The 21,680-nt window shown below is 49.6% G+C and overlaps 8 protein-coding genes across 8 annotated transcripts; 4 read left to right on the forward strand and 4 right to left on the reverse strand.

Annotated features, from left to right (window-relative positions):
* Positions 1-3,968: 3,968 nt before the first annotated feature.
* AA0111_g4861 (hypothetical protein) lies at positions 3,969-4,901 on the forward strand (the record flags this gene model as incomplete). Its single annotated transcript, XM_028650909.1, has 1 exon — positions 3,969-4,901. The coding sequence occupies one exon, from the start codon at positions 3,969-3,971 to the stop codon at positions 4,899-4,901; it is 933 nt and encodes a 310-aa protein (XP_028507427.1).
* Positions 4,902-7,294: 2,393 nt separating this feature from the next.
* Positions 7,295-8,668, forward strand: AA0111_g4862 (hypothetical protein; the record flags this gene model as incomplete). Its single annotated transcript, XM_028650910.1, has 1 exon — positions 7,295-8,668. One exon carries the CDS (start codon positions 7,295-7,297, stop codon positions 8,666-8,668), a length of 1,374 nt encoding a protein of 457 aa, XP_028507556.1.
* Positions 8,669-10,923: 2,255 nt separating this feature from the next.
* AA0111_g4863 (hypothetical protein) lies at positions 10,924-11,802 on the reverse strand (the record flags this gene model as incomplete). The annotated part of the gene is made up of 1 exon (XM_028650911.1): positions 10,924-11,802. One exon carries the CDS (start codon positions 11,800-11,802, stop codon positions 10,924-10,926), a length of 879 nt encoding a protein of 292 aa, XP_028507557.1.
* Positions 11,803-12,422: 620 nt separating this feature from the next.
* Positions 12,423-13,487, forward strand: AA0111_g4864 (hypothetical protein; the record flags this gene model as incomplete). The annotated part of the gene is made up of 1 exon (XM_028650912.1): positions 12,423-13,487. One exon carries the CDS (start codon positions 12,423-12,425, stop codon positions 13,485-13,487), a length of 1,065 nt encoding a protein of 354 aa, XP_028507558.1.
* Positions 13,488-13,622: 135 nt separating this feature from the next.
* On the reverse strand, positions 13,623-15,172 carry AA0111_g4865 (hypothetical protein; the record flags this gene model as incomplete). Its single annotated transcript, XM_028650913.1, has 4 exons — positions 13,623-13,759; positions 13,844-14,676; positions 14,738-14,811; positions 14,858-15,172. The coding sequence occupies 4 exons, from the start codon at positions 15,170-15,172 to the stop codon at positions 13,623-13,625; spliced, it is 1,359 nt and encodes a 452-aa protein (XP_028507559.1).
* An 870-nt stretch (positions 15,173-16,042) lies between these two features.
* On the forward strand, positions 16,043-17,196 carry AA0111_g4866 (hypothetical protein; the record flags this gene model as incomplete). The annotated part of the gene is made up of 4 exons (XM_028650914.1): positions 16,043-16,700; positions 16,754-16,968; positions 17,020-17,112; positions 17,158-17,196. 4 exons carry the CDS (start codon positions 16,043-16,045, stop codon positions 17,194-17,196), a joined length of 1,005 nt encoding a protein of 334 aa, XP_028507560.1.
* Positions 17,197-17,335: 139 nt separating this feature from the next.
* On the reverse strand, positions 17,336-19,228 carry AA0111_g4867 (hypothetical protein; the record flags this gene model as incomplete). The annotated part of the gene is made up of 3 exons (XM_028650915.1): positions 17,336-18,720; positions 18,780-19,018; positions 19,074-19,228. 3 exons carry the CDS (start codon positions 19,226-19,228, stop codon positions 17,336-17,338), a joined length of 1,779 nt encoding a protein of 592 aa, XP_028507428.1.
* A 545-nt stretch (positions 19,229-19,773) lies between these two features.
* Positions 19,774-21,186, reverse strand: AA0111_g4868 (hypothetical protein; the record flags this gene model as incomplete). Its single annotated transcript, XM_028650916.1, has 1 exon — positions 19,774-21,186. One exon carries the CDS (start codon positions 21,184-21,186, stop codon positions 19,774-19,776), a length of 1,413 nt encoding a protein of 470 aa, XP_028507561.1.
* Positions 21,187-21,680: the final 494 nt, after the last annotated feature.

Raw genomic sequence — 21,680 nt, forward strand, 5'->3', positions numbered from 1 at the left:
CATATCAGGCGAAACCAGTCCTTGACTTCTGCTGTAATCGTCCTTCCTTCGGGTGGAGACTTCTCTAATGGGCTTCTGCGAATATACAAAAGACTTTCTTGACCAAGGACTCCAATTGACTTTTATGTGACTTTAAGTAGTCCGAAAAATGTTCCAAGGGAGCATCGAACAGAGTTGTCAGTCCTGGACTCTAAACCAAGCGTTATGCTTTTGTAGCAATCCTCAAACGTGATGACAAGGTACCGGTCAATTCATCGTCAGCCCAGATTCAGTCATGAATTTATTGCTTGGAACCGAACCAGAATCGCTGGTGCACGGTCTCTGGAATTGGTTGCCCCAATCCGCCCTCAAGACTGTAGCCTACCTGAGCCTTCTAGACAAAATGAAGAGGCCCGTGATGCTCTCTTGTCGCTAGAGAAGGCTACATGACCAATGCGCTGTATGCAGCACATTATCGTCTGATCTTAACTGTTAGCGACCTAGGGTTCCTGTCTACAGACGACGCGCAAGATCGCTAAGAAAGCCCGATGTGGCCGGATGATCCGCCTGTCGAAATACAGTTCCTGCCTTCGTCATCGCGAGCCAAGGTGCCTCTCCACAAGAACCGACTTGATCAGAGCGACTCCAGACTGCCGATCATAACGTTTTTCACCGCACGCATCATAGCCGATCTATCAGATCACTTACGAATATCTCAAAAAGAGCTGCAATGCTTACATTAGCTTCTTCAACAGCTCCTTAGCTCACGGCTGGGCGCTTTGTCGCGTCTGCTCCATCACGAACCAACGTTCGCGAGTCGATGTTGTCACCGAGATGCAAGGGCATGAACACTGCGACCCCTCGAGGTGCTGTACGCGGCTCCCGCGTGACTTGACGCCGGCTCGACTGCTCAAGTTGAGGTTCAATTCCGGCGACTTCAAAGGTTTTCGGCTTGTCTTTGGACAGGACGTCCAAGTGAACGACAAGCAGTGATACCATGGAATCCCTGCCTCGGTCTTGGCCTCTTCTACTTGTTTACCGGAGATGCAAGCTGAAGGACAGAACGAGAAAAGGGGCTGTCCGAGTGAGTTCAGCGAAGGTCGCGGATGGACGGCTTGGAGACTTAGTACTGGGAATACATGATGCACAATGCACGCCTCACGAGGTTGCCGAGTATGTGTGCTCACCTGGAGAGTCGAATGGCATTACGGCCAAGAGACTGAACGCACTTAGTAAGTTTGTCAAGAACAAAAGAGATATTCAAAATCTGGTGGGGCGGTGCTCGTGCGCGGGCCGAAGACAGCGTCACAGCTTCGCGACCACACGCCGACGCTTCTTCTTTCCATTGGAAACCTCGCCAATCTGACAACCCAGGAAACCTCCAACTTTGATCCTCTGGCTCGCATCTCAACTCCAACTATTATGCTATTTACGGTCTCCAAACTCTTCTCTGAGTTATGAAACCTGCCACGATTATTCACTTACTCTGCAGTTGCCAGCCACTCTTCATGGATCTTTGTAGGATGCCTCACTTACTCTGTTCTCCGCTGAAGAAGTCGTGATACTTGGAACAGTTTATCTTGATGTTAGTAGGTTTCTTCCTGTCCCTTATTGAATGTAACGTTTCGTAATTTTCACCCTTCCAATCAAGTCTGCGTCGGAACCACCCGCTTAGTTGACTATTACGTTTCTACAAGGGCTTTGTTATACTTTTTTGGCCATCACAATGCTCCAGGGGCTTTCGAATACTCGGTCAACGACGCGCTGCTCTTTGGATTCAATGATTATTGATCACACACGATCCGGACTGCACTGCTCCAATAAAGGGCTCCTTTGAAGCGCATGATCTTCCTTGATTCCACAAACTTCACTGAAGAAGATGCCACATTCCTTAGGAACCAGGGCGAGTTCTGATACTTTGTGTACTTGGAGGCCAAGCAGTGCTTTGTGTTTCTTTCCAAGATTAGGGCATCGGACAGAACCGCAAGGACCACAAAGCGCCGCTGGAACACTTCCTGAAGTCTCTCAAGACACTAAAACTCCATGGTTTTACTTGTACGATGGTCAAAGATGGGTACTCTACAACTGACTTATCTCCCAAGTAAGAGGAAGATCTATCGCCTTCGCTCGGAAATGAGTGAACTTGTCAAGAGCAATGAAGACTGGGGTGGCGACGTCCATGTTAAAGAGAACTAAAGTTGGTGGCCTACAAGAAATTGTCTTGTAACTGATGAGATTTAAGCCCCTTAGCAGAGTTGCCCTGCAGGCATGAGAGAACGCCGTGTCGCCTTCGCCACAATCTTTCCACGGAATTGAGAACTAAGGGTGCGAGTGTCTTGGGTAAGCGAGGGATGTAAATCTTGAAGACAATCAGGCAAGTTCTTGGGTAATTCTATCTGTTTATGCGACTCATGTCCACTGTCGCGACCGAGGTCGCCGGTGATGGGCATTCTTATGGTAGGTAGTAGTAATGTAGCAGCATCTCATGGACTTGAAGCTATTCAGTGCCATGTTTTTCACTTGTCACATACAATGAATTGGGTGTGTTTTGTGACAATGTTTCAAGGTTGGCCCACCGTCTCCTTTGAAGAAGTAAAACCCAGTCAAGAATTCCATTAACGAACAAAGTTACAGACGCCGACGTCATGGCTCGTCATCGCAAGTGGCCATACAAAAGCAAATACTAAGGGGTATGCAGGGAATGCTGCGTTCTTTAGTCATGGCGATCTAGACACAATGGCAGACAGCATGAAGAGCAACAACATCTCTTTTGACGCGCAACGCTTCTTAGAGAACAGACAGCGGGAACTGCCATTGATCTGGTGTTCAGGGGAAAAGTAAGCTTGTTGGAATGGCATGGATCTAGGAACTTGATGTTTTGTTTTAGGGTTTTCACAACGTGCAGAGCAAAAATGTCGACACTCGGTTGAGCTGGGAGGTTTGAAGACACAGATAACGCATAGCACACCATCTCATCACTATTCATTAAAGTGTTCTCTTCTTCACTGTTGATGCAAGATGTTCGGTGACGATCGCACAATAGTGAATGTGGAGATGCAGTCATAGTATACTTCGAGCGAAGGTAGCATTCCGGCAGTTACTGCGGCATGTGGCCCAAAACCGGGCCCAGAGAGCTTTTTCGGTAGAATGTCGAGAGACTGTCGCTAGCATGACTACCTAGGTACCTACGTTTTCTTAAGGTTTCATCAATACCTAGGTATTCTCACAACCTGCATCTTCGAGTGTTTTTTAGAAGTGAACAACGAATTCGTCTATGCATAACATCGTCCGATTCCATTACGCCCTGCGCGCATCCCGACAGATCTGGGCGCATGTAGTATGCGGCTGAGAAGCAAGGCTGCGTGCTTGGCTCGAGCTAGCACCAAAACAGCCACACCACACTCTTTCAAGCGCGCTACCCCTTCGCCAATACCATTGGCCCACCTGAGCAACAACCAATTCCGGCATTACAACGAATAATGCGTCGGAGATAGGTCTGTTGCTGTGAACGCCATCGGAAGCTCCGCAGGCACCGGACGATTAACAACGTGCCGTCACCAAAGAAGGCTGATGAATCACAACGCCTGGCACACATGGTGTGGAGCGTAGGGCTGGCGTGAGGGTTCAATCAATGTTAGTTCAAAGACGATTTGGTTGGTAGCTGCTGAACATTGCACGATGGTAGCGCCGTGACGTTGATGTTGGTCCACAACAAGACTCTTGTGGCGTCGCTGGAAGATGCAATTGTTGACCTGAGAGCCTTGCTGTGGCTTGCTGTACCAATTCTGCAGAATATCAGTGCGGTAGAGGTGCCGCTGGCAACGTTTGAGACGCTTGATCCCCAGGTATATCATGCACCCATTTCTTTTCTCGAAACCCTTCTGGCGACTGGACGATCTCCTAACACGGAGTTGGAAGCAAACGTTCATAGCAGGCCATCGGCACTCCACTCTCTCTTTTCGATAACTCCCTGCCCAACTTTCACTACCATGAAACTGTTCACCTACGAAGCCTGGGGTGTACCCAGGGCCGGCTTCGACACATCACACTCATTCGTTCGATCTCACTTCATTTCGCCAATTACTCTCGCATGTATCCGCGCCCTACTAAGCTTATACTGCTTCACGACAATCATAACATGTTATTCCTGGCTGGCGCACGAGACAGCCACAATTAAGCTCAAAGATGTCAACATTGGATCGTACACCATACAGCAAGGCGACGCAGCCATCGGACAATCATTCAGTTTCTTCACATACCTTACTTTCTGGTCACTCGGCTTTTACTTCCTCGTATCGAGCGTGCACACCTTCATGTACGCATTCCGGCAGAGGACATGGCTACACGACTGGCCTAAATACCTGCAGCTATTGCATAGCATGTACTACTCCACCATGACTTCGTTTCCGTTTCTGGTCACGATTGTGTTCTGGGGCACCATGAACTCTGGATGGCCGGCCGGAAGATTCGAACAGTGGATCAACATATCTGTCCATGGCCTCAACAGCGTCTTTGCTGCGACTGAGATCGTGCTATCAGCTACCGAACCATTGCCGTGGCACCATCTATCCGTTGTCCTTGGGGTTCTGTCGGTATACCTCGGCCTTGCATACCTCACTCGATATACGCAAGGGTTCTATGTGTACGAATGGATGAATCCAGCTCACGGCAACGTTAGCATCATTCTTCATGTCTTGGGATATGCCGGTGGAATGATTGCACTGTTTTTGCTAGCAAGATACGCGATGGTTGCGAGGAATATGCTCGCACAGAGACTACAAGATCAAGATAATATTGAGTACTGTGAGAAAGGAATCCAGCTCGATGATCGGTCCGATACTTGGTCGGCGAAGGTCGGGGTGGTCAAGCCGACGCCTATGCGCGTGCAAAAGAAGCCAGAGGCAATTGTTTCGGAAGTCTAAGAAAAGGGAGTTGAACTAAAATTCAAGTCTACTTACAACATGTTTCGTCAATTCGTGATAGCGTTTCGCATAATAGTGTATCCTCGGCCCAAAATGAATTCGCATTGATGCGATGTCACCAGGCCGTCACAAGCTTACTTTTCTGTTACATTGCACACCTTTGTTTGGCGCATCCAATAACTGTCTAGCAATTAATTGGTACCATCACCCGGCTCAAGACCGTACAGATGTGTATGCTCCGACTGGTGTAGCGCACGGTAGCTTCACTAATTAGAAGGGTATGCCATGTGGAGGGGGGCTCTCAAATACCGGTGCGCAGAAGCAATGCTGCAGCTATGAAAGATCAAACAGAAGACATAGAGTGACAGGGAATCCAATGTGGAAGCAGGCGGCCTAAGGCTCAACGATGAGGGGCTGATGGAGAGTGATATACCCTTAGGCCGTCCACATTATGATGTTCCAACCTTAATTCTTGATCTGATGGAAGAGAGTGAGACAGAGATCAATAAAACAACGTGTCGCATGCGACTGAGCCAGCGGCCATTGCGGCTACTCGCATGCACATCGCCGAGACGGTGCTGAAGGCAGTCCTAGGACCGTGTGTACTCACCGTGGCTTTGTTGTTCAGACATTATTCATGATATCGTTGCGCTAGACTTGCAGTCGCTGAACTACATGGTGGGCTACTACGCCTTGATGCTGCGACCTGTGACCGCCTACATCTGATCTACTGTACGTACTCAGGTATGTACGGAAGATGTGTTCGCTACTACCTCCATACTGACTGCACACATGATGGAGTGAATATGTTTCCAAATAAACAGCTCTTTTGGTCAACCGAAACGGTGATACACGATCGGGCAGAGGTATGCTATACAGAGCGGTAGAAGTGTGCAGTGCCTGTGTCAGATTTATCGTAATCTCGGTGTTTGCGGATGCAGGCCCGCCACGGAAGCGAAGGAAGCGATCAGGCGAGCACCGTGACGCCCTGAGTGGGCGTTTCCAGGTGTTTTACATCGCAGATGACAATCTCAGGGCCATGGTTCTAAAGTAGAAAGCGATAAGAGAAGTCTGCCTTACCGCTGAATGTCTTTGAGAACCATGGCCAAAGAGTCATTTCTCAATCGACAACAACAGGCTTTTGTGACGCTTCTGGCATATGACAACCTAATAGTGACAACAAAGGGGGTATCGATGCTGCATTGTTGTTACTGCAGCTGAAAACAGCACGAAACGATGGAATGACGGGCTGATGTCATGGGTTGTTTTAATCGATGCGCATCAGCACCTGTGCGTTTCTGTGTCTCAGTATTCACCGACCCTAGCGAAAAGCTAATTCTAGGAACAAACTTACTAGAGAAAAGAAAATCAAAATCGGAGGATACTCACCATGACCATTGACAAGGTGCAGTGTTGTCGAAGGCGATCCTGATGGTTGGGGATAGACAACGGTGGGCAAAGACAGGGTTGTGTGGCAGCCTCGGTTGCTTGCCACGTTAGAGTCTAGCGTTTCCTACATCTAAAATTAGGGGAGGCAGTGCACGCGTTCCGTCCTTCACCTGGTCCTTGATGATCGCTTCTCCCGTTATCCATTGCCACACATCCAACTCATTGCATAACCAGAGTAGGATTATTGCCGCTGGGCGCGTTCCCTCGGCACTGTGATATCCCATGCGCTGAACGCTGAGGCGAGCGGCTGGCTGTACAGAGGTCAAGTGATCACGTACCGTCTTGAGCCTCACCGCTTGCAATTCGGTAACATTATGTTACCCATGCTCCGGGCGCTGAAAGGGGTCCTGATGTGCCGTACCCGTACTGAGCATGACGAGCCTCTCCGAAGCTTTGGCGTTTGGCCTGAAGAGTTAGGCCAGCAATCGTCTAAAAATCCTTTCAGATGATCCCAGATATGGACTGTCAAATTCACATCCATTTCCGTCGAGACCTGACCTTGAATTGGAATACTCTTGTATATTCGCCCCGTTGAGACGGTTGGGACATGCACACTTCAAGTAGTCTGCAAATCCTTCTGTAAGGACACTCCCTTCCGACATCTACACACGGTAATCTAGCAACGGACGCCTTACCCCTGCGCCCGTTAACCACCGCCACCCTTTACCACGCCGCACTAACCTTTCCGACCATATACATCGCTCTTGTTCCACTGGTGATACCACCCGCCCGGGATGTCGGAAGCATAGAATAATTGGAGCTGTCAGATCTGCGAATCGGCTATCAGCATCGTTTAAACTCGCTCGAATACTACAGTCGTGCAGTAGCGCAACGCCATCAAGCCGCACTTAACCTCCACATTCAACACCAAGCTCTTAGGCCTGGCCTGCACACCCCTGCTTTCAGCCTTGGATACATTTGCATACGAAGCAGCTCTCTTTAGCATGCTACCCGACGCCCAGCTGCTGACGATCCCACCAACATCTTTCAACTATAAGCTTGCGGATTTACCGTCAACCAACAAGCTAGTCGCAGCTTCTAGTCCATTCTTCATATACATCAACGCTAGCTCAACATACGTGGAAGACACAGAACATATGGCACACCACAATCACCGTTCCAGTCGAGTGCAGACCGAGAACGAGCTGTGGCTAAACATGCCAGCTTCCACAAGGCGACAACAAGAGCACGACTGTCGGCCAGAACGATCGGCGTATCAAACAACCTCGCAGCGTATTAGTGTATGCTCCAGCAGTGGAATCAACCCGTCGATGATACCTGCTATCACAACCAGTTCGGACCTTAACAAACCACTTCCACCATCACCGTCCGGCCAAGACAAACGATCTCGCAAATCACCTTCCTTGCGCGGGTTTCTCCGACGCGAATCTTCAAGTCAGACAGAGTCAACCCATCTCCGACCCGGATCATCCCATCAAAACCGATACTCCACTAACCTAAATGTGGATACGAATGGTCATCATAGACACAACTACTCACGAAGCATGCCAAATTCTCCCTACGAGTTCAGCCAGTCTTCTCACCAGGATCCAGCAGCCCTTCCTCGAGCACATTCCTCTGCGTCGGACTACTCAGACGTGGTGCAGTATCAGCCGTACTCTCCGCTACCACAACACCAATACACTCGTCCTCAACAGCAGCGCGCGGTGTCAATGAACCCCTACTTTGAGACCACATCGCCTCCACGATCACGTACCTTTCCCGAAGCTACACTTGACGTTACGACACGCGACAATTTTTACAGTCGGCCACGGCCACACACAACATGGGTGTCACCCACAGAGCCATTTACAGATGTTTCTCAATTCCATCTATTTGCTGAAGCGATGACCGGACTGCCAAATGATGCCGAGCCTTTTTCACCAACCGGTCCACCGCAGCTTCAGGGCTCACTTTTCGCTCGAAGAAGTGCCAATGACACTATTCCAATACCTCTGCAGAACCCTCAATATTTGTCGAGAACACAATCGACACGACGGCCTCATAGAGAGCAGAGAGATGATTGGCAGAATTTTGAGCCACCACCGCATATCTCGTTACATGCAGGGTCCACACAAAATCATCCTCTGCCTGTTCAAAATCCGCCTGTCCACGCATATGAACAATGGCAACCACCATCACATATGGGTGCCATCACAGCCGAATTAGAGCTGCTGGGGCTAGAAGATCCTCAGGGTTCGGACGATGAACTTCCAGACTACCAACAGAGCCAAGCGGAGATGGCGGCGAAGAAGAGACAAGAAGCGTCAGCAAGAGCTCGGGAACTAGAGGCAAGATGGCGAGGTACATGCAGATGATCATGGTTCCAGGTATTGAGAGCCATCTGAAAAAACACGAAAGCAGAATTGTATTCCATTCTGGATAATTCCCACTAGCCTAATCCAGAGCATGCGGATTGCGCTCTTGGAGGTCAGGGTTCGTATCTGTAACCCGTACGGTTTTGGGATAGTCCAAAGCATGCCGGTTTATGAAGCAATACTTCGGCCTTTTGGCCCCAACCCACCGTTCCAACTGATGGAAGGAACCATCTCATGTTGTTATTGGTGCCTGCCACCACCTTAGTGTTCATACTATATAGGCAGCATCCGCCATAGATTCAATCTATCACTCTTATATCCCAACACCAACCACCTGTTAATGCCACAATCACGATAAAGGACCAAGTGTCTGCATGCATGTATGTAGCGAAGCGAAGCGGGTACGTACTGCGTATGCCCTGCAGTAGTACAAGCGCATTGACTCATTGCGGCACCGCCCCCACAACTCAGCTACCGAGACAAGGTACGTATAAACCGGCCGCTTTGATGTTATACCCAAGCGAGTTATACAAGATGAATGACAGCCGGAAAGGGGGAAGTGGCCCCTGCATAGAGTACGATGACATGCGCCAAACGGCTGTTTACATTTATGCATTTCCCAATGCAGCTGCAGTTGTCATTGTAGGAGTTGGAGCCGGTAACGTGTTCAGTGTACATAGGTATTGTTTCCGAGGCAGATATTGTAATGCACTCAATAACCTAGAACAGCCTTTCCGCCCCAACATCTAGCGGATGGTCACACACCAGATGAACTCTCATGACTAGCTTTGCATCACTTGATCAGTCTGCTGCTAGCGAAGGAGAAGTTGTCAGGCAGAGGAGTTTTCATATCCACGTGAGTAGATTAAACGATGCAAGTATGCCTTGTGGAAAGCCTTGTACAGAGCGGAAATTTGAAACTACGCATCGTACCTAGGTACCCGGCCAGTGGTTAATCCATGCAACAAGGGTTTGAAATGATCACGTTCGGCAACACGCATCTATGAGCTCTGGCATGTAGTCTAGAATCTGGGCGCAATTTCTGATACTCCATCGTCTGCTTTACCTCATTAGCATTTGCTCCATCACTTGAGCAGATCAGAGAGGACGGTGTGACCGTCATCCTACTGCCAACTGCCACTTTTCATACTGCCAACTGACGAGCTCATACTTATTCTACCTATACCAGTGGTAGCATCGAAGTATCCAGAAACGCACTAGAACCCACGTAAGGCCCAAACGAAGAACACATTGGATGCAGGGAGTTTGGGGGCGGAAAAGCTTATTTCGCGGACGTTGTGCTACAACGGGCTGTCCAATACACCAATCCAGGGTTTCGAATGCATCGGATGTATTGATTGCAACAGAACACCTGGTTTCCCAACGTGTATCACATGGAAGTTTACTTTCCCAAACATGCGGTGTGATATGTAAAGAGCCCAAGTGGCAATGCTATACACCAGACCTAGCTGCATGTAAGGCTTGACGCAAGAACCACCACGATTCACCTACAATAACCTTTCTAGGTAACACACCCCGCTCCTTCGCCCAACTGTGACTTCAGGTGATCAGGATGCGCCAGCCTGGGCACAACGTTACGTGGGGCAAAGGGACGGTGGCTCCTACCGTTATCAAGATTCACGGAGGATGATCATATCCGCCAACCCGGTAGTGAGGCTGTGCAAAACGCAAGTGAGATGCACATGTGGGCCGGAACGATCGTCGTAAGTTTGAAAATAGAAGATGGTGCATATTGAAGGAAAGAAAGGAACAGGTAGTGAAGAATATCATGGAATCTGCAGTGAAGATCACAATGCGTTGTAGAACAAAGATGAATGGGAAGGCTGGTCATGGGTCTAGAGAACAATGAGCGTACATGTGCAGCTGGGTCAAGGTCGCATACTACCTAGCCATCGGCAGCAGTCTTGACTTTGCAAAGATGACTGATAGATTGTCTGCATCATGTAGTGTTTTCGCAATGGCCTTGGTCTTTGTTCATGCAGTCTACTCCTGTGGTCGCACCCTTCTAAAAATGGCTGGTGGCTCGTGGTGATGACGTCATATTATCCCACCTCCCTAGCATGCTGCCCACTATTCCTCGACATCACTTTTCGTTTGCACCAAAACCTCGTTCATTCTGACAACATGTCTTGTTCATTGCAAGCACGCTTGATATGCTATGGCTCTCAGCATGCATATCACTGAACCAGTCGTGTGAGAGCAGGACCTAGGCATAGAGCGAAATCTGGCATTCTTCATGCTTGCCAAATCTCCCTCTCCCACCCTATGCCGTCAATCCATCTCTCACAAACCATATTTCCCTTTCTAGGCCGCTCTATTGAGGTACCGTGCAGATATTGTGCTTCTCCTGCCATCCAATGCTTCTGGCTGTGTGTGCTAGATAGTTCGGGAAGATTATTCTTTGTCTTGGCTTCCCAGTCCGGATCGACATTTCCTGCTGGCTCTAATCCCGGCACCCAGAAGATGTCTCCCTCGGCTGGTGTGCTTTTTGTTTCGAGCCACAACTTGTGTGCTAGCATAAGCATGTGCATGTCTTGTGCGTTCGTCACGACGAGGCCATCGAGGTTGTGGAAGCGACCGAAGCGCGCAGCAAAGTTTTCCAGCCAGGTACAGACCTGCCAGTGGTCGCGTCGAGAGCTACGCGACAAGTCCTCCAAAAAACGAATCAGTAAGCCACCACTGAGCACTCCATGCGGCCAATCATTAGTATCGGACTGACGTCGAGTAGGACCTGGATGGCGAATGTAGCCGGGCGGTGAGCCAACGTGTTCATTGTCAGAGCTATAGTCTGACGGACGCTTTGTAATGTCCACTGCCGAGGACGAGGGAGAGGAAGAGCGATTTGGTACAGATGGTCTACGTGAAAAGCGTATCTGAGCAGGTGGTAATCCATGACTTAAGGTATGCGAAGATGGATGGCTGAGCGTATCGGAAGACTGAGAAATTTTCTGGAAACCAGCCAGTGGTACAGTCACTTGAGTAAGAGGGGAGGAAGCCTCTTGTGACGCACCCAGCATCTCCATGTCAGTTGGAGATGGATCGATAAACATCAAATTTTCGCTGGTAGTCTCCTTTCCGTCCTCACTCTTTCGAGATTCCAGCTTTGGCGCCATTCAATAACTTGTTGTAGTGAACTAATTGCTGAGTAGGGGGTTCTTTGTAGTTTCAGCGACTGGAAGGTCGTGAACCCCCACACTATTTGAATCTAAAAGGTTTGCTATGCTAGACAGTTCTGCGTCACATGAAGACTCTCGGTAGACGCACGTGGGCTAAGAGACATAAGTTTTTCACTGATCAGATTCACAAGATCATGTCGTTGAAACGATACAGACATGTCTAGGGAAATTCAAACATTTTGCATGAATGGCGTTATATATGATTTGCGTCGCAAATTCTATCCCTTGAAGGTGAAATCAAAACGACAACTAGAACGTTGTTATAACTGTTGGCGTTATATACCAAGCAACAGCGTTAATTCACTATCCCTTAATCATGAAAACCCCCCGTTATAAAATACATAGATCAAATCTAGCGCCTTTTTCGAGACCTATATAGCTGCCAAATGCAACACAACCCTCTAGTTTTTCACGAAGCTAGCACCCACTAAGACTGCTAGTAACTTGTTCTAACGAAGGTAGTTGTAGATACGATGACAAAAATCTGCAAGAAACTTTCCGTACAGTATCGTCGACAAGCAAGGGAAAGGTGGACAGTGATTCAGCGCCTCGGAACTATGGACGGAGGTCTTAATGGTGGCATAAGCAAAGTCCGATGCGACAACCCAAGCGCCAAGGGCATGGTTTTCATTGAAAAGCGATTCGGCAAAAGATTATTCGAATACGGCATACCTTCTAAAGAAATCCAGATTCTTCATCAGATTCAGGACCATGACCATATTACGAAGATGGTAGACCATTTCCGCGATAAATCTATTCTAGAGGGGGCTGTATACATGGAGTATTGCGACGTGGGAAGCATGGCAGATGTGGCACAAGGGGTTGCCAAAGGGGCTTATGTTAACGAACGCAAGATCTGGCATTGGTTCGGCGAACTAGCTAGCGCGCTTACGTATTGCCACCGTGGCCCACAGCCGGAGATGAATGACGAACAGATCTTCCAATCCGGTTGGAGCAGAATCTACCATAGAGACATCAAGCCTGGCAATATCCTGCTAACAATCGCGAACGGCCAGGTAGTAGCAAAACTTGCCGACTTTGGCTACGCAGTCACTGAAGATAGCTTAGCAGCCTGCCCTAACCGAGAAGAAGCAATAGTGCAACCAGGAGGAACACCTGGATTCTTCGCTCCGGACTTTCCATTCTTCAGCGGTGCTTCCGATATCTGGCAACTAGGACTCAGTATGATCTGCGCATGTATCGGTATCAAATCACCACAAAGCAAAGAGAACCCTAATGGTCAACTGTGGAATAAAGGACGACCGGCAGGCGCCAGGTACTCTGTTGAATTAAGTGGCGCGATCAAAATGTGCCTGGAGGAACACTATGAACGGCGTGTGCAGGCATATCCATTGTTGGTTTTCATCAATAGTTGCTACCAAACGATCAGGAACAAGCTTCCTGTCGATAAATGGCCGGCGATGGTTTTCGATAGGTCTGAGGATCACGGCAAGGCGGTGTCACCACCGGAACATCGCCGGCCGAGACACCATTATACAGGATTGGAAGGCGCTGTGAACCCCGCGTATAGAGGCAACTATCCCGGACCACAGTTGCGTGTACCTGGTGGTATGATGCCCTTCTATGGAGCGGGATATCATGGCGATGGCAACGGGTGGTAAGGGAGAAGAGGATGAACTGATCCGGAAATGCTTGGTACTTCAAATGCGTGCGTTCTCGACGTCGCTAGGGTTCTCTCGGAGCACAGACAAGCATTAAAACCACTACAGAAATCCAGGTTGAAAACGTGACAGGCGTTAAGAGTTATGCCAGCCCCAGGATTCTTCAAGTTGGGCAATGGTAGCTGTCGGAGGAAAGCCATGCGACCGTTCGCAGGCGTACCACAAATCGCGAAGCTGCTCTTGATCTTCACGAAGCGTAAAACGATCACCAACTAAACTCGTTAGATGTACTGCTGAGCAAATGGTATACTTGATAGTAAACGCCCAAGTTATGGTGTGAATCGAACTGAACTTACCAAGTGCAATTGCGAAACAAGCAACAAATTTGCAAGGAAACCACTTGGAATTCGATTGCGCCACACCGCATAGTGTCCGGACGTTATCTTGTACCGTTCTATCGACAACAGCGCGTGATGCCTTGTGTGCTGGGCCAAGTTGGGGGATCGTCGGATCATGCACGATGAGGAGCATGTGAGCCAAGAGGTTGTACTGAGTGCCCATGACATGGGTTTTTTGATGGAACCGGATATCTGGGAAGTTCCTTCCGCTGCCATCCCGATCCTGCCGAAAATAGTACGGATCAAAGCTGTCGGGCCTACACTGTGTCCAAGATCTATTTTCGTCCATTAGTTGATTGTAGCGAGCAATGCTATTTCTACCTTCTCCAAACACGAAGTTGCTCACATCACCGAGGTGAGCGATGGTTCGTGTAGCCCAGATAGAATCGTTGGCCGGCTCGAGCGAACGATCAGCGGGGAAGATATGCAGCTTAAACGCTCGTTGCGTCATCAACGATATCCAAAGCTCTTGACGGAAGGCAGCCCAGTAAATGGCCTGTCGTCGATCAGGCCCGGAGGTTGCAGCGTATGACTGTTCGGCAGCGCGGATGATAGCTTGGGTACCGAAAAGATGGCCCTGAGGATCGGATCCGATAATCGAGATGTTCATCTCCTCCAGAAGCCGTAGTATGACAGTCGCCGCAAGGAGTGGCTCTTCTTTGATAGTGACGTTGTCGTTGAGCGCTGGGATGAGTGTGTCGAAGCATCGTTGATAGTATGCATCTGCAATATAAGGATCAAAGTCGGTGGTTCGACTAAGCTGACGAGCAGACAACGCTAGGATGGCATTCCTGAATGACAGCATTGGTCAGCCGAAGATCAATGTATCTCTGTGATACGCATATTACATACATCAGCGTACTGTTTTGTTTGGCCATCTGGACGATGTGAACCCCAAAATGATCTCTGGTATCGACCATGTCAAACTGGCAATGATCAGTATAATTTTTCCAATTTGATTTGAAGACTTACGAACAAGGCGACATTCTCAATGTAATGCTGGAGAAGCATTGCTTCCTGTTCATGTTCCAGCGGCCACAGCACAGGCTCACCAGGAGGTTGCTGATAGACAAAAGTACTAACACCTTCATCATGGTGCGGATGGTACGCACTCGTGTTTGCTCGGTGATCATGCAAGACTGGGGGCGCTGTTGTTTGTTGTTGCACAGGAGATTCTGAATTCAGTAGCGACAGGACTGTAAGGTTTTCCGTTGGAGTAAATAGAGTTGAGCTTGGCGTCAAAGCGGTGCCCTGCGCACTTCCGGGAGTACCGCTGGGAGACGGCATGTGCACCGAAGGGCTGCCAAATGGAGAGTAGCCATCTTGGACATATTGAGAGCGAATTTCGCTTGATTCGTCCAAGAATTGAACTGCCAAGTGGTGTCAGCGAGAGCCGCAGCAAACATCAGCATATCCCTACTTCGTGGAGGGAATGAAACCCAAGGTTGTTCAACACTGAAGGAATCTGAGATCGACGAACGCCGGAATCGTCTTCCGCTCTCATACACGCATTCTTTCTTAGCATGCTCACATCTTCCGCACGCCGGCTGCTTGCCATCACCTATTGCGCGATCGTCAGTGCGACAGTCTCCATAGTAGACTAATTGAGGCTTACATCGATAATGACGCGTGCGGCATCGGTTGCTATAAATGGTTAAGCGATGTCGTTCTGGCGCGCAAAAGACGCAAAATCTCGTACCATGGCATTTGCGATAGACCTCAACGTGGTTATGGGGTAGCGGAGGATTCCCGTGCGGGCTGATTTACGAAGCTGGGACGCGCGCGATAATGCTGCACGATGGAGTCCAGGACAAGAAATGCCCGCCGAGATGCGCAATGTGGTGTCCAACCACGTCTGGCCTGTTACTAAGGGCGGACGTTGATGATCGCTTCCGCGCAGCAGCTGAAAATCCGGAAAACGCGTCTCAGCGCCGCCTGGCCCCGCTCCTTACCCCACAGTTTAGCTGCGCCGAAAGGGGCAAGTTTCTCCTTGTCCACCTGTCATGTCCTAACAGCCCACGGGAGTAGGCAATAGTACGAGTCTACATAATACATGCGTTGTTCGAAAGACCTTGTGGATCTATTGTCGCTCACTCTGCATACTTAAAGACACTTGAAAGGTTGCTCAGGTGCTGCTATCTTGTACAACCCTCCATCATGCCTCATGCATTGACCCTAGAGCAAGACATGCCGAGTTTCGACGGCAAGAAGCTCTTTGTGAACGATGGTTTGCTCCGACCGAGTCAAGTGGGAAAGCTGAAAGAGTCATCTCCAGATCTGCCCATGGAAGAGCTGCGCCGGCGCTACAATGAAGATGGGTATGTGTACCTAAAGGGCCTACTGCCAAGGGACGATGTCCTGAAAGCCCGCGAAGAGTACTTCAAGATGCTCGCGCCAAGTGGCGTCTTAAAGCCTGGTACCCAGCCAGTACAAGGCGTTTTTGATTCCGAAAAAGATGCTTCAGACTTCCCTGGCATTGGAGCTGGTGCGGCTCCAGGAAACGGGAAGCCTGGAGAAGCAACCGCGGACAAATTCGTCGGCCTCGCGCTCGAGGCGCACTATGCAGATTGGTACAAAGAGACATTCTGCAAACATCCTGTGCTGAAGGACTTTATCGCCCGCATGACAGGGTGGGGCGATAATACTCTAGGTGTTCGCAGGAGTTTGCTGCGCAACAACACACCAGGAAACAAAGCTATCGGCGTACATTATGATCAGATATTCCTCCGTCACGGTGAGCCTACCAGCGTCACCGCCTGGGTACCAATGGGAGATGTGAGTTTGACTGGAGGCGGTCTTATCTATCTGGAGAATGGTAGGGCATTTACTTTCCAATGACAGTCCAGGCAATGTTGATGATTATTGTAGGCCATACGTTAGGTCGCGAAGTGGAAGCAGACTTCAACCGTAAGGCAGAAGAAAGTGGTTTGAGTGAGGAGGAAACAAAAAACGCATTCAATCAGAATATGCTGTCAACGGGATTGCTCGCCGATGGACCACGGGAGTATTCTGATAGCTTTGATAGGCGATGGTTGGTGACAAACTACGAAGCGGGAGATGTGGTACTGCACACTCCATACACAGTAGGCTTACCAAGGGATGACCATACTTGAACGATAGCTGATAGCATCCAGATACATGCATCCACGTTGAACTATGACCCGGACAACGTGATCCGAGTCGGTACTGACCTGAGGTTCGTCGACGGCAGCAAGCCTTGGGACACGGTAAGCAGAATATACTCATCATACGTATTGTACTGACTAGCATAGCGGTGGGACAAGGACTATGAGTTCAATGATGGTGTGTAGACCTGTTGGTCATGCATATCCATCATGAGCTTGATCGAGCTAGGCAAACGGCTAGTATATAGATAGCGTCGCAAATGAGTGTATTCTATAGCGTCCACAATGCAGGCACATCTCAAAGCTTCCATGCACCTTTTTGCCATCAGTACGGCACCTTGGCTGCCATGACTTTCCAGTATTCACATCGCTCACCTCTCCCGCCCTCCCAAGCAGTCGCATCGGCCAGACTGATCTGGTTGCTGACACCCGGATCGCTATACGTGTAATAGTACAAATCTTCTGTTGCTTGCACAAAGGACGGAACACCTCCTGTAGCATTCAGGTTCAGTAATTTCGGCTCCTTCTCGTTCCACCTTGGCCACGGGACGTTTTTCTCACTATATCCAACTGCAGGCGTGATTGTGGAGTTTGCGACGCCACCCTTCGCATCTTCCACACTTACGATCGGCGAGTTCTTAGTGATAAAATTCCCCCATATCTTACGGAAAGCGTGCTTGAAACTCTGGCCGGGCGTCGGGTTTCCACTCCATAGCGCTTGCAGATCATACCCATGGTAACTCGGGGGCGCGCTGAACTGATACTTCCAACCTTCCGGAAAGGCGGCAGCAGCCCAGTAACTAGGACAGACAAAAGCATACTCTGCGAAGACGTTGAAAACGCGTTGCTGGTTTCCTGTTCCAAACTCACTTATGTTGAGTGCCGTAGGCACGCCCGTACCAGAAGTAGCGAAGCGCGTAGTGTTGGGTTGCACGTCACTAGTATCACCAGGAAACGAGTATATTTCCTCCAAGCGACGCTTTTCGGAAGTAGAAAACCCGGGAAATGTCTTATCCACATAGTCACGAAAATCTTGTAGTGTACGTGTCGTTGGTGGCGCGAGTGGCACGCCTTCGTTCGCCATGTTACCGGATAAGACACGTTTTCCCTTTAGCGATTTGGAAAGCAGGGATTTAGAAAGGCGATCTTGAACAAACGTGCCATCCGTTACGGGCAGGAAGGCAAATGTACCGAAAGCCCCAGCCTCGGAAACCTTCGCGCTGGCATTCTGAAGAATGATGGTATCGGCTGTGCGAAGGCACTCGATGGTATTCTTTTCCAACGAGCACCCGGAAGCTTCGACGAACTTTGTATATGCTGTTCTCGGTACTTCGTCATTGTAATCGTGCTGATACGGTACCCATGGGCTCGCGGTGATGACGTTACGGAAAAGGCTCTCCCTCTGCTTTCCACCGTAGGCTTGGGCTTGGTACAAAACAGCGCCTGCTCCTGCGCTCTCACCTGCCATCGTAACCTTACGAGGATCGCCCCCAAACTTTCGTATGTTCGCTTGTACCCAACCCAGTGCGAAATTCATGTCGAGGAGTCCAGCGTTGAGCGCACCGTGGGCCTTCACCTCGGAGCTTGAAAGGAAGCCAAAAGCGCCTAGACGGTATTGGATTATAACGCTTATGAAGCCATTATGGTTCGTGGTCATAAAATCGCTCGGGTCTAATCCAGAGGCGCTAAATAGTCCGTAGCCTCCACCATCTTGATGCTGTTAGTGGTGTGTTGATGGTGATTTGTACGTCGCAAACATGTTCACTTACGAATCCAAAGGAACACAGGCAGTTTCTTTGCGTTAGCTGGCGCATATACGTTCAGAAATAGGCAATCTTCATCGCCAATTGCAGAAGTGAAGCCATATTCAGCTGGGGTTTCTGAGGAGGCACCGGTCTGTGGGCAAAATGGGGGGTCGCTGAGAGCTAATGTTGTCGTTCGATTGGGCGTTGGGGCCTGAGGAGCAGCAAACCTGAGCTTGCCTAGTGGAGGAGCGGCATACCGAATCCTATTAAAAACAATTAGTTCTTGGAGTCTCGAGAACTCTGTGAGAAACGACGTACCCTTTAAAGATATTGATGCTGGTGTTAGCATCATGAGTCCCCTCGTAGACAGCGTAGCCTAGATCGATCTTCGGGGCTTTCACAGCCCGCTGTATCGGCTCGGCGCTAGACCCCAAAACAAGCGCAATTACCAATCCGACTCCTTTGACACGCATTCCGTTTGTTTTCACAAGTGCTTTGAGGAGGAATGCGGACGAGATTGGGAAGCCAGGGAAGTTGCTGCAGCTTGTGTTGCATACCTAGGTAGGCACCTAACCTTGGAATGCTCAAAATGCTGACCCGAGAGTATGGCAGGCAGCCAACGGTTGGCCAACGCTAGAAACGTGCACTTCCCGTGGGTATATCGCGTAGCCTGACGAAAAGCGAAGAAGCTCTGTTTGAGCATGGCTCCGTGAGTGCCTGACGGAGTTGATTGGCGTGCTCGTACGGACATCCTCCGTTTCGGTGCGTTTGCCGTCTCCCGCCCGCTGCGAAACCCCCCTAACTAGCCAGGGTGTAATTAACTAGCTACTGAGCGGCGAAGCAGCCACTTTAGACTCGATTTTAACGTCCGAATGGGTTACCGATTTCTTGTATTTTGCATGCCATCTGTGTATCGCGGCAGGCATGTTTACCTTAGGTAAGGTCCGCCAAGGGCCAGCGCGGCATGGGATTTCCCTCAAGCAGTTTTTTGCGCATACACTCTGAAAACATATCCCTTCTAGCACGACCAATCTGTCTGAAAATCTTCGGCGTCTTCCTCTGTGTCTGCCTTCTTCCATAGCTCCTCCCCACCATCCACACCACTTACGTTGACGCTCCAAGAATCATTCTCAACCTGTTCCCACCAATTCACCAGTATCGCAGCAAGCGGTGTTCCATGGTCAGGCATGAAAGGATTACACACACCATGTCGATACAACGCGTCCTGCGCCGGCCTGTCTACCGTTGACCCATCACCCATCACTACATGACGTTTCTCACCGAGTTGGAAAGGTAGAAGCAGAGTGCTGGCGTGAGCGTGGAGAACATCAGGTACAAGATAGAGGCCGACACGATCGTCTAGTATACCTTGTTTTCGCGGAGATTGCCACCGGTCCCGTTCATCTTGTGAGGAAAATTGCACACCTGGTGCGCGCCATGGAAACAGTAGAAAGGGTGGGCTGTCAGCAAGTTCATGCTGGTGAGTAGCAAGAGAAGCATCGGGATACCTTGCCTGCAGTTCAGCGCCTACACGGTGGATGAAAGCTTCATTTGGTACATCCAACTGCGGTGCAATGGAAGTAAACCGCGGTTTTTTTGCCCGAGACAGGAAGACGCGCGCAAACGGCGGTATGGCAGGATACTTGTTCGAGACTTCAGCAGGAATTAACCCAAAGTCTTCCATTTTCCTCCTCTTCTTTGGTGGCGGTTCCTCATTGCCATGATCTTCTTTTGCATCAGACACTCCAACAGACTCCGGTAACCGCGCAGTAACCGCATCCACCAAACTCTCCCAAATATCAAGTACCTGCCGCAATTCTTTTTCCGTCCACTCCGCGATTCTCCAGCCCTGCGTAACAAGCCCATCCCTATTGCCAAACCCAGGATGTTCTGCATCAACAACGAACTTCTCCGACTCGATCGACCGTAGGTAAAGCTCCAAAACCGCATGAAGATCACCCCACATGCGTTCACGGGGCTCTTCAAACGGGTCGCGCACAAAGCAGACTTGATGTGTACTCCGACTGTAAACAAGACCACCGGGGTCATGCCCTATACCCTTGTACAGCAGAATGAAGTCCTCATACTCATCAACACCTTCCCACATGTCCGGCCGCAGTTCACTGGGAGCTGAGATACCAATGAGAAACGGGGTAAAAGCTAGGTGCTGATATTCTTCTCCAATAACGATGTCGATGCCGGATAGAAAAGCTACAAGGTCCTCGTCGAGTTCAATGTCGAGGCCCGGCGAGCCTGGATCCAAAGAGTGGGCGGCGAACCAGCTACGTTTTACTTTTGGCTGTTGGTGGGGTGGAAGCTTGGAACTAGCATGCGAGACGATGGAATTGTGTAGCTTGATGCACTTTTCAACGCTCCGAGGTCCATACCCATCTTGCAGGCGAGGCTGCGCTGTTGCTTGCTTGACTAGCATCGATAGGTTGTGATAGAGGATATATCGTGGCTAAGAACGTACAGACAAGGATACTCCGATCTTCCAAGGCTGCCGCCTGTGCTAATAGGGAATAACAGAGAGGTATACCATCAGGATATCCTGCAATGCAAGCTGCCTACGAATAGAGTTACAAAGAATATGCTAACAGGAAATATGAGTTTTTTCCAAAAGACCTTTTCCGTCTATATTCGGTTAGCCTTATGGGTGATCAGAACATCAAAAATCATAGTCATGAGCTAGTAACGCCATGCAACTACAACCTACCTAAGTACTCAGGCATGCTCACATGAGCGCAATGGTGTTCTCAATGGCGCGATCAAAGACCTGAAGTATGAGATGCACGCATACATCGTGGTACTTTGCCCGGTGCTTGGTATGTTTTGAAAACAATTGTGGTGGCTGGTTGTCTCCGGGTTGTCGAGTTGAACGCGACTAGTTCTCTCAGTCATGACGTAGCTGACAGCTTAGCATCA

The sequence above is a fragment of the Alternaria arborescens genome (assembly GCF_004154835.1).
Source record: "Alternaria arborescens strain FERA 675 chromosome Unknown contig_9, whole genome shotgun sequence".
NCBI classification, from domain to species: Eukaryota; Fungi; Ascomycota; class Dothideomycetes; order Pleosporales; family Pleosporaceae; genus Alternaria; species Alternaria arborescens.